Raw genomic sequence first — 11,423 nt, 5'->3', positions numbered from 1 at the left:
TGATCTGGAGAGCTGTAGATTGGAGGGTTCAGAGGGCTAATGATCTGGAGAGCTGTAGATTGGAGGGTTCAGAGGGCTAATGATCTGGAGAGCTGTAGATTGGAGGGTTCAGAGAGCTAATGATCTGGAGAGCTGTAGATTGGAGGGTTCAGAGGGCTAATGATCTGGAGAGCTGTAGATTGGAGGGTTCAGAGGGCTTATGATCTGGAGAGCTGTAGATTGGAGGGTTCAGAGGGCTAATGATCTGGAGAGCTGTAGATTGGAGGGTTCAGAGGGCTAATGATCTGGAGAGCTGTAGATTGGAGGGTTCAGAGGGCTAATGATCTGGAGAGCTGTAGATTGGAGGGTTCAGAGAGCTAATGATCTGGAGAGCTGTAGATTGGAGGGTTCAGAGGGCTAATGATCTGGAGAGCTGTAGATTGGAGGGTTCAGAGGGCTTATGATCTGGAGAGCTGTAGATTGGAGGGTTCAGAGAGCTAATGATCTGGAGAGCTGTAGATTGGAGGGTTCAGAGGGCTACAGATCTGGAGAGCTGTAGATTGGAGGGTTCAGAGGGCTTATGATCTGGAGAGCTGTAGATTGGAGGGTTCAGAAGGCTAATGATCTGGAGAGCTGTAGATTGGAGGGTTCAGAGGGCTAATGATCTGGAGAGCTGTAGATTGGAGGGTTCAGAGGGCTAATGATCTGGAGAGCTGTAGATTGTAGGGTTCAGAGGGCTAATGATCTGGAGAGCTGTAGATTGGAGGGTTCAGAGGGCTAATGATCTGGAGAGCTGTAGATTGGAGGGTTCAGAGGGCTTATGATCTGGAGAGCTGTAGATTGGAGGGTTCAGAGGGCTAATGATCTGGAGAGCTGTAGATTGGAGGGTTCAGAGGGCTAATGATCTGGAGAGCTGTAGATTGGAGGGTTCAGAGGGCTACAGATCTGGAGAGCTGTAGATTGGAGGGTTCAGAGGGCTAATGATCTGGAGAGCTGTAGATTGGAGGGTTCAGAGGGCTTATGATCTGGAGAGCTGTAGATTGGAGGTTCAATCCCACATAATCTTTAACCATATTTCTTTTTAAAAGAACTGTGGAAATTGAGGCTAAAAGAGAGGATGTCTTTATTTCATCCAGATGTATAAATCCAGTCAGAAATGCAGAATTTAGACTAACTAAAATAAAAAATAAAAACTTGTGTAAAAATTGAATGTTGAACTAAAAAAATACAATAAACACACCATATATAATTCCTATTTTGTGATGCTTGATATGTTCCCCCCTCCTGTCTTATTTTTCATGATCTGAAAAGCAAGAGTAATCCTAGATCAGCACTCACAGTCTTGGATACCTTGTAAATATGGTGCCCAGAAGTAGAGTACATAGCAGATACAGTTGAAGATGGAAGTTTACGTACACTTAGGTTGGTGTCATTAAAACTTGTTTTTCAACCACTTCACAAATTTCTTGTTAACAAACTATAGTTTTGGCAAGTCGGTTAGGACATCTACTTTGTGCATGACACAAGTCATTTTTCCAACAATTGTTTACAGACAGATTATTTCACTTATAATTCACTGTTTCGCAATTCCAGTGGGTCAGAAGTTTACATACACTGAGTTGACTGTGCCTTTAAACAGCTTGGAAAATTCCAGAAAATGATGTCATGTCTTTAGAAGCTTCTGATAGGCTAATTGACAGCATTTGAGTCAATTGGAGGTGTACCTGTGGATGTATTTCAAGGCCAACCTTCAAACTCAGTGCCTCTTTGCTTGACATTATGGGAAAATCAAAAGAAATCAGCCAAGACCTCAGAAAATAAATTGTAGACCTCCACAAGTCTGGTTCATCCATTCCAGATGCCTGAAGGTACCATGTTCATCTGTACAAACAATAGTACGCAAGTATAAACACCATGGGACCACACAGCCGTCATACCTCTCAGGAAGGAGACGCATTCTGTCTCTTAGAGATGAACGTACTTTGGTGCAAAAAGTGCAAATCAATCCCTGAACAACAGCAAAGGACCTTGTGAAGATGCTGGAGGAAACAGGTACAAAAGTATCAATAACCACAGTAAAACGAGTCCTATATCGACATAACCAGAAAGGCCGCTCAGCAAGGAAGAAGCCACTGCTCCAAAACCGCCATAAAAAAAGCTAGACTACGGTTTGAAACTGCACATGGGGACAAAGATCGTACTTTTTGGAGAAATGTCCTCTGGTCTGATGAACCAAAAATGAAACTGTTTGGCCATAATGACCATCGTTATGTTTGGAGGAAAGAGGAGAGGCTTGCAAGCCGAAGAACACCATCCCAACCGTGAAGCATGGGGGTGGCACCATCATGTTGTGGGGGTGCTTTGCTGCAGGAGGGACTGGTGCACTTCAAAATAGATGGCATCATGAGGCAGGAAAATTACGTGGATATAGTGAAGCAACATCTCAAGACATTAGTCAGGAAGTTAAATCTTGGTCGCAAATGGGTCTTCCAAATGGACAATGACCCAAAGCATACTTCAAAAGTTGTGGCAAAATGGCTTAAGGACTACAAAGTCAAGGTATTGGAGTGGCCATCACAAAGCCCTGACCTCAATCCCATAGAAAATTGTAGGCAGAACTGAAAAAGTGTGTGCGAGCAAGGAGGCCTACAAACCTGACTCAGTTACACCAGATCTGTCAGGAGGAATGGGCCAAAATTCACCCAATTTATTGTGGGAAGCTTGTGGAAGGCTACCCGGAATGTTTGACCCAAGTTAAACAGTTTAAAGGCAATGCTACCAAATACTAATTGAGTGTATGTAGACTTCTGACCCACTGGGGACGTGATGAAAGAAATAAAAGCTGAAATAAATTAATCTCTCTACTATTATTCAGACATTTCACATTCTTAAAATAAAGTGGTGATCCTAATTGACCTAAGACAGGGAATATTTACTATAATTAAATGTCAGGAATTGTGAAAAACTGAGTTTAAATGTATTTGGTTAAGGTGTATGTAAACCTCCGACTTCAACTGTAAAAAGGATGGGTGAAGTGATGGTGAACAACCCAGTTACCAGTATTTCCCTGGGTTAGTTATGTCTAAGAAGGTTTAAGAAGGAAGCAAGGAATTAATTCCTGATTGACCGTGGCTACCATACTGCCGTGGCGACCATACTGCCGTGGCTACCATACTGCCCGTGGCGATCATACTGCCATGGTTATATACTGCCGTGGCTACCATACTGCCATGGTTATATACTGCCGTGGCGACCATACTGCCGTGGCTACCATACTGCCGTGGCTACCATACTGCCGTGGCTACCATACTGCCGTGGCTACCATACTGCCGTGGCTACCATACTGCCGTGGTTATATACTGCCGTGGCGACCATACTGCCGTGTCGACCATACTGCCCGTTGCGACCATACTGCCCGTGGCGACCATACTGCCGTGGCTACCATACTGCCGTGGCTACCATACTGCCGTGGCTACCATACTGCCGTGGCTACCATACTGCCCGTGGCAACCATACTGCCCGTGGCGACCATACTGCCGTGGCTACCATACTGCCGTGTCGACCATACTGCCGTGTCGACCATACTGCCGTGGCTACCATACTGCCGTGGCGACCATACTGCCATGGGGACTGTACTGCTATGTCTATATACTGCCGTGGCGACCATACTGCCGTGGCGACCATACTGCCGAGGCGACCATACTGCCGTGGCGACCATATTGCCGTGGCGACCATACTGTCGTGGCGACCATACGGCCGAGGCGACCATACTGCCGTGGCGACCATATTGCCGTGGCGACCATACTGTCGTGGCGACCATACTGAAAAAAAAAGATGTAAGAGAAGACAAACAAAGAGAAAGTTTCCCTGGTAGTCAGAAGATTAAAATAACTGAGAACCAAACATCGTAGGTTCAAACCCCACATGTGGAGATTCTCAACAAGTAATTATATATATATATATATATATATATATATATATATATATATATATATATATATGGTTGTGTTTGTATGGTTAAATGCTGTTCAAATGTCATATGAATAAAATGTAAATGCTGTGTGTCTATATCACCTTGGTGTGGACCTACAATTCAGTCCTCAAAATGTAAATCTGGAGAGAAACTTAACGGGGATTCCAATCTGCTTTAAACTGTATACTCTGTGAATGCTGTGGTAATATTCGGTAAAACGTAAATATACATTTGTCTAAGTGTTCTGAGGACCTCCAAAGACAAGGTAAAATGTATATTACGTGAACATCAATGGGGAAATGATGTCAAACCTAAAACAGATATGCTATGGACATCATAAAAACAGACTTATTTGGGAAATTGTGAAACGTTGTGCAACATTGCGTAAATGTTCTGTACAACCGTTGTGAATATCACAAGAATACTCTTGTAACATCCCAGACAACTCCCATAACTAAATAAATGTATTGGAACCTTTTAAATAGGTTCTGACAACATTAAGGGAATGTCCTGTGCACTCTTGCTTAAACATTGTATGAACGTCATCAAACTATCCACCATTAAGGATTATAGAAACGGTTACAATAAGGTCTGTGACGTTTTGATAACCGTGTAAATCTCTCTCGGACAAGGTGACTTTTATCAATATATTCTCTGGGGATTTACCCCCTAAAAAAGGAAATGCTAATTAGCTGCTAATGTGGCTATCATAAAGAACTACAAATGCCATGATGATCTGGACGAGACTGACGAATCAGGACAAAGGTAAGAATCTCTGGATTAACTATCCAATGTTAGCTAAATGCAGTAATTATTAAATTGGAAACATTTCTTTAAATGGATAATTCGGTGTACTGTCTTGTGCAAGTTTTAAACGGACACAAATCCTGTTAGTAAAGGTATCAGCTAGAGATGACCTGCAGGATCAATACCTGTTAATAAAGGTGATGACCTGTAGGATCAATACCTGTTAGAGATGACCTGTAGGATCAATACCTGTTAGAGATGACCTGTAGGATCAATACCTGTTAGTAAAGGTGATGACCTGTAGGATCAATACCTGTTAATAAAGGTGATGACCTGCAGGATCAATACCTGTTAGTAAAGGTGATGACCTGTAGGATCAATACCTGTTAGTAAAGGTGATGACCTGTAGGATCAATACCTGTTAGAGATGACCTGTAGGATCAATACCTGTTAGAGATGACCTGTAGGATCAATACCTGTTAGAGATGACCTGCAGGATCAATACCTGTTAGTAAAGGTGATGACCTGTAGGATCAATACCTGTTAATAAAGGAGATGACCTGCAGGATCAATACCTGTTAGAGATGACCTGGAGGATCAATACCTGTTAGTAAAGGAGATGACCTGTAGGATCAATACCTGTTAGAGATGACCTGTAGGATCAATACCTGTTAGTAAAGGAGATGACCTGTAGGATCAATACCTGTTAATAAAGGAGATGACCTGTAGGATTAATACCTGTTAGAGATGACCTGCAGGATCAATACCTGTTAGTAAAGGTGATGACCTGTAGGATCAATACCTGTTAGTAAAGGTGATGACCTGCAGGATCAATACCTGTTAGAGATGACCTGTAGGATCAATACCTGTTAGTAAAGGTGATGACCTGTAGGATCAATACCTGTTAGTAAAGGAGATGACCTGCAGGATCAATACCTGTTAGAGATGACCTGTAGGATCAATACCTGTTAGTAAAGGAGATGACCTGTAGGATCAATACCTGTTAATAAAGGTGATGACCTGTAGGATCAATACCTGTTAATAAAGGAGATGACCTGTAGGATCAATACCTGTTAGTAAAGGTGATGACCTGCAGGATCAATACCTGTTAATAAAGGTGATGACCTGTAGGATCAATACCTGTTAGAGATGACCTGTAGGATCAATACCTGTTAGTAAAGGTGATGACCTGTAGGATCAATACCTGTTAGTAAAGGTGATGACCTGTAGGATCAATACCTGTTAGAGATGACCTGTAGGATCAATACCTGTTAGTAAAGGTGATGACCTGTAGGATCAATACCTGTTAATAAAGGTGATGACCTGTAGGATCAATACCTGTTAGTAAAGGAGATGACCTGCAGGATCAATACCTGTTAGTAAAGGAGATGACCTGCAGGATCAATACCTGTTAGAGATGACCTGTAGGATCAATACCTGTTAGTAAAGGTGATGACCTGCAGGATCAATACCTGTTAATAAAGGTGATGACCTGTAGGATCAATACCTGTTAGTAAAGGTGATGACCTGCAGGATCAATACCTGTTAGTAAAGGAGATGACCTGCAGGATCAATACCTGTTAGAGATGACCTGTAGGATCAATACCTGTTAGTAAAGGTGATGACCTGCAGGACCAATACCTGTTAGTAAAGGTGATGACCTGCAGGATCAATACCTGTTAGAGATGACCTGTAGGATCAATACCTGTTAGTAAAGGTGATGACCTGTAGGATCAATACCTGTTAGTAAAGGTGATGACCTGTAGGATCAATACCTGTTAGTAAAGGTGATGACCTGTAGGATCAATACCTGTTAATAAAGGAGATGACCTGTAGGATCAATACCTGTTAGAGATGACCTGCAGGATCAATACCTGTTAGAGATGACCTGTAGGATCAATACCTGTTAATAAAGGTGATGACCTGTAGGATCAATACCTGTTAGTAAAGGAGATGACCTGTAGGATCAATACCTGTTAGAGATGACCTGTAGGATCAATACCTGTTAGTAAAGGTGATGACCTGTTGGATCAATACCTGTTAGTAAAGGTGATGACCTGTAGGATCAATACCTGTTAGTAAAGGTGATGACCTGTAGGATCAATACCTGTTAGAGATGACCTGTAGGATCAATACCTGTTAGTAAAGGTGATGACCTGTAGGATCAATACCTGTTAGAGATGACCTGCAGGATCAATACCTGTTAGTAAAGGTGATGACCTGTAGGATCAATACCTGTTAGTAAAGGTGATGACCTGCAGGATCAATACCTGTTAGTAAAGGTGATGACCTGTAGGATCAATACCTGTTAGAGATGACCTGTAGGATCAATACCTGTTAGTAAAGGAGATGACCTGTAGGATCAATACCTGTTAATAAAGGTGATGACCTGTAGGATCAATACCTGTTAGTAAAGGAGATGACCTGTAGGATCAATACCTGTTAGTAAAGGAGATGACCTGCAGGATCAATACCTGTTAGAGATGACCTGTAGGATCAATACCTGTTAGTAAAGGTGATGACCTGTAGGATCAATACCTGTTAGAGATGACCTGTAGGATCAATACCTGTTAGAGATGACCTGTAGGATCAATACCTGTTAGAGATGACCTGTAGGATCAATACCTGTTAGAGATGACCTGTAGGATCAATACCTGTTAGTAAAGGTGATGACCTGTAGGATCAATACCTGTTAGTAAAGGTGATGACCTGTAGGATCAATACCTGTTAGTAAAGGTGATGACCTGCAGGATCAATACCTGTTAGTAAAGGTGATGACCTGTAGGATCAATACCTGTTAGAGATGACCTGTAGGATCAATACCTGTTAGTAAAGGTGATGACCTGTAGGATCAATACCTGTTAGTAAAGGTGATGACCTGTAGGATCAATACCTGTTAGTAAAGGTGATGACCTGTAGGATCAATACCTGTTAGAGATGACCTGTAGGATCAATACCTGTTAGAGATGACCTGTAGGATCAATACCTGGTAGAGATGACCTGTAGGATCAATACCTGTTAGAGATGACCTGTTGGATCAATACCTGTTAGAGATGACCTGTAGGATCAATACCTGTTAGAGATTACCTGTAGGATCAATACCTGGTAGAGATGACCTGTAGGATCAATACCTGTTAGTAAAGGTGATGGACCCTGCAGGATCAATACCTGTTAGTAAAGGTGATGACCTGTAGGATCAATACCTGTTAGTAAAGGAGATGACCTGTAGGATCAATACCTGTTAGTAAAGGAGATGACCTGTAGGATCAATACCTGTTAGAGATGACCTGCAGGATCAATACCTGTTAGTAAAGGTGATGACCTGTAGGATCAATACCTGTTAGTAAAGGTGATGACCTGTAGGATCAATACCTGTTAATAAAGGAGATGACCTGTAGGATCAATACCTGTTAGTAAAGGAGATGACCTGTAGGATCAATACCTGTTAATAAAGGAGATGACCTGTAGGATCAATACCTGTTAATAAAGGAGATGACCTGTAGGATCAATACCTGTTAGAGATGACCTGTAGGATCAATACCTGTTAGTAAAGGTGATGACCTGTAGGATCAATACCTGTTAGTAAAGGAGATGACCTGTAGGATCAATACCTGTTAGAGATGACCTGTAGGACCAATACCTGTTAGTAAAGGTGATGACCTGCAGGATCAATACCTGTTAGAGATGACCTGTAGGATCAATACCTGTTAGTAAAGGTGATGACCTGTAGGATCAATACCTGTTAGTAAAGGAGATGACCTGCAGGATCAATACCTGTTAGTAAAGGTGATGACCTGTAGGATCAATACCTGTTAGAGATGACCTGTAGGATCAATACCTGTTAGAGATGACCTGTAGGATCAATACCTGTTAGTAAAGGTGATGACCTGCAGGATCAATACCTGTTAGAAAAGGTATCAGCTAGAGATGACGTGCAGGAGCATGCTGGGATTTGTAGTTTTGCATGATGTCTATTTTGATGGTAATTGGCATTGTTGAATCTGAGAGTAAATAGAGCCGAATATATTGATAAAATTCACCTTGTCCCAGAGATATTTACATGGTTATAAAAATTTCACGCCAGGTTAAGCCTGCAAGAAACACAGCCCTTATTTAAAGTGTTTCAAAAAATCCCCTAGGGGGGAAAAAAGAACGGTGGAAAAACATTTAGAAGAATTTCCCTGTTTGACCGCTAGGTTTTATGGGTATTATGACACCTCCACTGTGGGACTAAATGTCAGCACAACTGGACAGTTTTAGTGTTTTGAGCACCTATCTCTTGTTATATCCCCAAAATATTCCCAGAACTTTTAAAGAACATACAAATATGTTCTGTGAATGTTCTTGCAATGTGACGGCAAATGTTTTTTTTGCAACCAAATAGAAATATTGCAGAATTTCGTCTGTTCCTTAAAGTTTCCCAGCATGTTTCATTAGGTTGATGGAACAGTCTGGTGGAAATATTATGGAGACATTACAAAATATATGTTCCCAAAACCAAAAAACTGTCCAGCTGTGTGTGTGTCTGTGTGTGTGTCTGTGTGTGTGTGTGTGTGTGTGTGTGTGTGTGTGTGTGTGTGTGTGTGTGTGTGTGTGTGTGTGTGTGTGTGTGTGTGTGTGTGTGTGTGTTCAATAAGAAGACTTATGTGTATGAATTAGGGATAGTGCCTCAGGCAGTTTCACTCAAAGTAACTCCAGAATTTTACACACACACTTATGCAAGAGATTGTAGAGCTGGTTCTAAACTGTCTTTCCCCCTACCCTTGCCTCCCTGATCTTTCTCCCTTCTCTCTTTCTCTCTGTCTCTCTTTCTCTCTGTCTCTCTCTTATTTTCAGAAACAGCTGAAAGCTGAATATCTCTCATTTTATCTTTTACCTTCCACTTCTTCCTTATCCCTCTTATCCCTCCCTCCCTCCCTCCCTCCCTCCCTCCCTCCCTCCCTCCCTCCCTCCCTCCCTCCCTCCCTCCCTCCCTCCCTCCTTCTCTCTCTCACCTGTTCCAGAATAGTCTTCCTCTTCTTGTTATCTGTCACTGCACTGAGCTGCATGTCTCCCATCTTCTTCATCTTCTCGTCCATGTCTATCTTCTGCTCCAGTTTCCTGATCTCTGTCCTTAGCAATCGCACCGTATCCTCCCGGTGATGTTGCCTAGCAATGGCAGCCGCGCACGCTGAGTGGACCGCCGTGATCCAGTTCTCCAGTTCCGTCTGGCCCGACGTCTGGGGCAGGGGGGAAGGGTTTTAGTGTGACACATCATATGGATGATGTGTAAGGGGAGAAACATTATTACACTGGATGTGGATCTCTGTCATCTAGTTCTCAAGTTCTATCTGGCCCGATATCTGGGGGAGGGGGCAGGGGGGAAGGGTTTTAGTGTGACACATCATACGGGTAAGGGGGGGGGGGGGGGGGGGGTATATCTGTTAAGACCACAGAATGATTGAAGGGGAAATTATTTTGGTGTGACACCTCAGGGACACTGGAGGACGGACTGCACAGTGGGTTTCAATAGGGAAGGATTTTAGTGTGACACCTCAGGTACACTGGAGGACGGACTGCACAGTGGGTTTCAATAGGGAAGGATTTTAGTGTGACACCTCAGGTACACTGGAGGACGGACTGCACAGTGGGTTTCAATAGGGAAGGATTTTAGTGTGACACCTCAGGTACACTGGAGGACGGACTGCACAGTGGGTTTCAATAGGGAAGGATTTTAGTGTGACACCTCAGGTACACTGGAGGACGGACTGCACAGTGGGTTTCAATAGGGAAGGATTTTAGTGTGACACCTCAGGTACACTGGAGGACAACATAAGGATGTCACACACAACATGGGTCACCTGACACAGGAAGTATATTTCAAAGACTCCTGACGTCAGACTAAATGTCCCCAGTCTCTATTGTTGTCAGACTGGCATAAAATATCACGATCAACTACTTTCTTATTATCAATTTATCATGTGATGTATTTTCTAGTTAACTGAATGTCATTTGTCTGACAGCAACTGTAATTATCAAATTACCAATCTAGACATTTCAGTATTTTTTTGGAATATATTTCAACAACGGCACGATGGTCTTTGGTAAAAAGGGATTGGTGGCACTGTGTGTTGCGATATGACGGAGTGACCTTTCTACGTGTCAACCATAACCACAATGACACATGACAGCTAGCTCTGATACAAGGAAATGTCAAACACACACACACTAACGCAGGCATGCGTAAACCACACACCCCTGCTACCTGGAAGAGAAATGCGTCCCCTAGAGAGTTGCTGAGGCAGAAGACAAAGTCCTTCTTGGGGTGTTCAGGCACGGCCTGGAGGATACTGTTCTCAGCCCACACCGCGTGCTTAGGAACACTGTGGTGGTCGATCCCCGAACGCCCGTCAGTCTCGTACAGGAACAGAGTGCATCCTGGGATATGGGTGGGGGAGGAAATGTTGTACGTTTTATACTAAGGTTATACATGACATCATGTTTCCTGAGAGGAAACACCAACGGAGATTTTTCATTTCACTGAGATGTTTCATTTAACTGAGATGTTTCATTTATCTGAGATGTTTCATTGATCTGAGATGTTTCATTTATCTGAGATGTTTCATTGATCTGAGATGTTTCATTGATCTGAGATGTTTCATTGATCTGAGATGTTTCATTTAACTGAGATGTTTCATTTATCTGAGATGTTTCATTTATCTGAGATGTTTCATTGATCTGAGAT

At 42.6% G+C, this 11,423-nt stretch overlaps 1 protein-coding gene across 1 annotated transcript in view; it reads right to left on the bottom strand.

Annotated features, from left to right (window-relative positions):
• Positions 1–11,423, bottom strand: part of tiam1a (TIAM Rac1 associated GEF 1a) — a 136,818-nt gene that overhangs the window by 103,604 nt on the left and 21,791 nt on the right. Inside the window, exons 4-5 of the mRNA XM_082958333.1 lie at positions 10,944–11,116; positions 9,694–9,918 (exon numbers count right to left, since the gene is read on the bottom strand). Coding sequence (XP_082814459.1) covers positions 9,694–9,918; positions 10,944–11,116 — 398 coding nt within the window. The remainder of the gene's footprint in view (positions 1–9,693; positions 9,919–10,943; positions 11,117–11,423) is intronic.

Source organism: Salmo salar, chromosome 11, assembly GCF_965601325.2.
Source record: "Salmo salar chromosome 11, fSalSal1, whole genome shotgun sequence".
NCBI classification, from domain to species: Eukaryota; Metazoa; Chordata; class Actinopteri; order Salmoniformes; family Salmonidae; genus Salmo; species Salmo salar.
Note: the sequence above shows the minus strand (reverse complement) of the source record. Positions and strands in the feature narration are given on the sequence as shown.